Here is a 5,033-nt window from a genome sequence, read left to right on the forward strand (position 1 = left end):
GTGTAAAACGGTATACGCCCTGATCCGGAAAGATCAAGGCGATCACCGATTGGCCTGTGGCAGTCGATGTTAAGGACTTCGAAAATTCCTTGGCTAGCGGCGTACCTGCACAAGTACTCACGCAATCATGCCGAAATAATAGTTTATATTTCTTCTTTGTTGAAGAAAAATGAAAATGGTCATGGAACGCTAATTGTCAGCATTCCTTCGAGGGTATCAAGAAAACCTTGATGCAATCGCCAATCCCGGCGATTGCTGACCAAGACCGACCTCTCATGTGGTCTGTGACGCCAGCGATTTTTTTGCAATCGGCTGTGCTTTAATGCAATATGACACAGACGGCGCAGAGCGTGTCGTCTGTTCAATCGCGTCAGCTTCAACCAGCTGAACGCAAATATCCAGTGCATGACAAGGGACTCCTTGCCATAAAATACGCACTGGCTAAGTTTAGGGTATATCTCTTGGGAAATAGACCGTTCATTGTATATACGGACCATGCGTCTTTTCGCCCGGCCGTAAACAGTCCACACCTCTCGCAAAGAATGGCGAGAAATTGTCTTTTATCGCGGAGTATAACTTCTCCGCGGAGTATAACCAGGACGACTTAAAGTCGTCGCCGATGACCTTTCGCGCCAGCCCGATTTTGAGCCGGCCGCGCAAATCAACATTGAGCATAAGACCACTGTTGCAACTATAAGTATTCCGTCGTCAACATTACTCGACGACGTTAGAAGAGCTCATCAAGAAGAAAAGGCTCTTAAAAGGTTGACGAATTACCTTACAAATCCATCCCAACAATTAAAAAGATTGTCGAAATTGTATAGATTTTTACAGATCGATACACAACACGCAACGGGTTACTGTCTTACACAACCATTGCTGGCGACGCACCTCGTGTCGTGATCCCTACCCATAATTATTTGCGATTACGCATCATGTATGAGTACCACGATGTACCAATCAGTGGTCATCGTGGACGTGAAAAGACTTACCTCACGATAAGTCGCGACTTCTACTAACCACGCCAGTATGAGTTCGTCCGCAAGTATATACGTGCTTGCGAAGTTTGTCAACGGGTAAATCCCAGGGCTTCATCCGTGTTCCGTTACAACCTCTGCCTGTTCCGGCAGAGTGTTGGCAGTCCGTTTCTAAGGACATGGTCTTCGGATTCCCCGAAGACACCCAGAAGAATAATGGTATTCTTGTTTCTGTTGATCGTTTTAGCAAAATGGTACATCTTGCTGGTGTCCCGGAGTCGATCACAGCCAAAGGCTGTGCTCGTGTCTTTGTTGACACGATATTTTGACTAGATGGATTACCGCGTGAACTGGTCTCAGATCGAGACCCTAGCTTCATGGTGGAATTTTGGTAAACAGTGTTCAAATCACGTGGAAGACATTTGAAAATGTCATCTTCTGATCTTGTTTCGTATCCAAATCATGGACGAGACAGCGTTCCACACTGTCCATATCCAGAACTTTATGCCTAAAGTTCAATGGAGCTTTAGGAACAGTGACACGAGCCCCAGTCACTAAGCGAACACTGATTGTATCATTTTCATGCGCTTTAAGCACCTCAACGAATTGTTGATTTCCTTTAAGGGAAAGACGGCGAGCATAACTGCAAGACGCTTCTGAGTCAATCAAAATTGACCATGGCTTATCAAAGCCCTTCACAGTCGCTGGAGCGACTAGCAAGCCAGGCTTGTACTCACGCCCCGTGCCGGTACGCACCGAGATACAAATTTTTTATTCACTAATTCCTTAAAGTCCATTAATTGGGGCTAGGTCCTGCTCACCTCTAGAGGTTCAACAGAGCCTAGGTCTTCCCTAGTAGGGCGCCTCGCACCTACTGGGTATCGACGTTTTCCCGCACCGTACCAGATTTCTGGTATAGGTCGGAATTGGTGCTCTTTCGAGCTTTACGCGTATTGCGTAGGGGACAGACCGGACGTAAATGTTTCGTGTTTCCGCGCATATAACAGATGTTCTTGGAAAGCCTCTCATCCTTCCTCAACGAGGTTTAAATCCATGGGTCCCGGCCTATTAGACAATATCCATGTGCTCGAAGAGCTTGTTCGGTAAACTGGCGTGCTAACACAAGCAGACTTAGAGTCGAACTCAGTGCGTTGCACTATGGCAACTGCCTCTTTGGAAGTAGCAGGATGAGGTCGGAATAATTCCGTCCGGGCAACGCCCTCATTGAGACCCCCATAAGATTGTTACGACGATTGCCTCTTGCCCCGGGTCTTGATGCATAGATGCAATGAGAGCTTTCAACTCCTGTAAATAGCTCCCTAGGTTCGATTACCCTGTCGAGTCACTATGAGCCGTGTTCGCATGCGTCAAGCCAGATCAGGCGGTGCAAACATGCTGGTTATTTGCTGTTTTAGCGAAGCCCATGAGGTAAAAGCGTCATTAATGGACGTACTGCACTATAGTGCCCACTCCATGGCTCGCTTTCCGAGTTTGGAAATGGCGATAACCACCTTTTGCCGTTCTTTCAGAACAAGGCGGAGTCAATGGACATATCCATCTGCTTAATCCAAAAAGGGAGATTTTCTCCCTCTTTTCCCTCAAATGTCCTTACATTGACAGCTAGAGGGTGAGCCTTCGGCTCTGAATCAGGTACAGAGATGTACCGGGTTGCATCGATGCCGCAAGGTGATCTTGTACCTGGCCGATCAAGGAGGATTCATATCGCATGAAGGCTTCAAGCCTAGCATGTAGGACCTCTGGTCCCTGAGATATAATGAACTCTACATGTTCAAGCCCAAACAAAGTTTGAGCTTGTTAAAAACTGCGCGTTGCGCCTCTGAAAGTTCTGGAAACTCTTCCAGTTCTGTGAAGGCTTAGTCTTGTAAAGACTCAGGCGAAGATTGACTACGAGTGCTACCAGGTGTAGCGGAGCTATCTCGCTCCTTAAGTCAGGGAAAGACTTTTAGACTCAGAGAGTCTCTTGGTTCTATAAAATTAAAGGGTTTAATAACTCAGCGAGTCGTACAAGCTATTAAAGCTTAATGAATGCTAGTTCAAGGGATTCAGGGTTCGTAGAACCAAGTGGCAACTAGTGCACGAGGGTATGCACCTTAGTAATGCTTCTGTCTCTCACATACCGATGCGCAAGCCTTAGGAAGGCACTGGACGCTTTAAGATCAGAAGGGAAACTGCACCTCATTTAAATATTAATCTTAAACCTTACCCTAGCTAATGTAAAATAGATTTCGGCCGCCAGATTTATATCTGGCGGCGCTCACATTTGTTAACCATAATAAATGGAATTTTAGTAATTAACTATTTTAGAATAGGATAAAATGGTATTTTACCCATAAAGTAAATGTATCAATTTAACGGTTCTCCGACCAATGTGTGCCCCATTACAATATTAAAGCAACAATGCGACATATCTGTTCATTGGTTAAATTGAGTTGAAATCAATCCCGCCATCGCAGCTAGACGCGCGAATGGGCGGTGAGCAATGATTTAAAATTCATGCTTAGATTAATATATGAAGTCAGTTAGAAGATTGCAATACGTAGGATCTTAGTTGCATTTAAACAGTTTACTTTTACCTATACTAAGCCTTCTTAGTATAGGCCTCCAGTTGCTTAGTCAAGCTTACAAACTTAAAACCTTCTCTCCACGTCGTGTACATGAAGTATTCGAAGGCACGTCACCTTCACTGTTATCAGTGCAGGTCGGCTAGTATTGAAGCATTACTTGCGTAAGGTGCCCATTTTAAATGTAAAATACCTCACCATAATTACTTTTTAATAGATATCGGTCACCAGATCTCTCAACCTGGTAGACTGTAGCTGAAAGCTTTAGTTGAGATCAGCCAATGGATAAAATGATAATCATTTGCTGTTGGGTGCAATACATTGAAGTAAAGTTTTTTTCGTTATTGAAATTGCTCATAGCTCACATTAGGCTTCTAAAGTCAAATATAAAAATCTTTATATTTTATAACCTATAAAAATAGTATTTTTATGCATAGCATATATATGATAGTCTAAACAGTACGGCTGGCACGAATCGACCGCTGGGCACTCGTCACGACAGAGTGCGTCAACGTCGGGTGGCCAGCATTAATACGCTCTGTGAATGCTTTGCTCGCATATGTGTTCTTAGTCAAGATGTAATTCACCATAAACTTTATCACATCAAGCGGAAACTGCCAGACGAAGGCCCAAATCCATGCAATTGCCGTGTAGCCACCACCACAGCCGATCACAGCGATACGGTCCGTAGGGTAGCCACCAAAACCGATCCAGCCGACCACCGATGCAACCACTTGGGCAAATACAAAGGCAATTAACAGCAGATTGCATGGCTTCTCAGCGAAAAACCAATTGTTGCTGCCCGCCGTACGCGTTACAAAGATCAAAGCCTGGCCAGAGATAGACACGTGCAAATAAACAAGTGATCTCAATACACCTTCCTTGCGCTGTATGCCAGGGCCAATCATTTCATTATTGCGCGTCCAAGTCGAGTTCCAATTACTAAAACCCCAAATGTAGTTGCAAAAACCAACTCCATTAGTGATAGGGACCTCCCCGTCGCCGATAAATTCTACGCCCATCCCGAGCTGAGCGGCATTAAACACGTCATAGTCTCCCTCGTACGCCTGACCGCCAATGCCCAAAGTGTATGCGTAAACAAATTGCGTATAAGAAGTCTCAGCCGAGGGCTTAGCATTGTTCGGCAGATGGTTAAGATGCACATCGGCAAGGTCTTCAAACAGCTGCGAGCGGGAGTGATACTGCTGCTGGTATTTTGTCCAGTATGCGCTGATTACGCCATTACGGAATGCGCCCACATCAGACAAACTTGCTGATTGTGGAATGCTACCCGTCATTTCGCCACAGCCGGTATTATTGTTGCTCATAACGCACAATTGATACCGCTCCTTGAAGAAATCGTGGCACTCTTCCTTCATGCAACCTACACAGAGGTTTTCTACGCCAATGCCTTCAAAACCAGTTGTGTTATTCACCACAGCAAACAGCACGATTGTCGATAGAGTTAGCCATA

At 45.1% G+C, this 5,033-nt stretch overlaps 1 protein-coding gene across 1 annotated transcript in view; it reads right to left on the minus strand.

The window, feature by feature from the left end:
- Positions 1–3,900: 3,900 nt before the first annotated feature.
- CCR75_009776 (uncharacterized protein) overlaps positions 3,901–5,033 on the minus strand; it is a gene marked incomplete at both ends in the record, with an annotated part of 13,309 nt that continues 12,176 nt past the window's right edge. The window contains 2 exons of the mRNA XM_067967814.1: positions 3,901–3,933; positions 4,018–4,970. Of these exons, the coding sequence (XP_067815100.1) occupies positions 3,901–3,933; positions 4,018–4,970 (986 nt within the window). The remainder of the gene's footprint in view (positions 3,934–4,017; positions 4,971–5,033) is intronic.

This window comes from Bremia lactucae, linkage group LG3, assembly GCF_004359215.1.
Source record: "Bremia lactucae strain SF5 linkage group LG3, whole genome shotgun sequence".
Taxonomy (NCBI): domain Eukaryota; phylum Oomycota; class Peronosporomycetes; order Peronosporales; family Peronosporaceae; genus Bremia; species Bremia lactucae.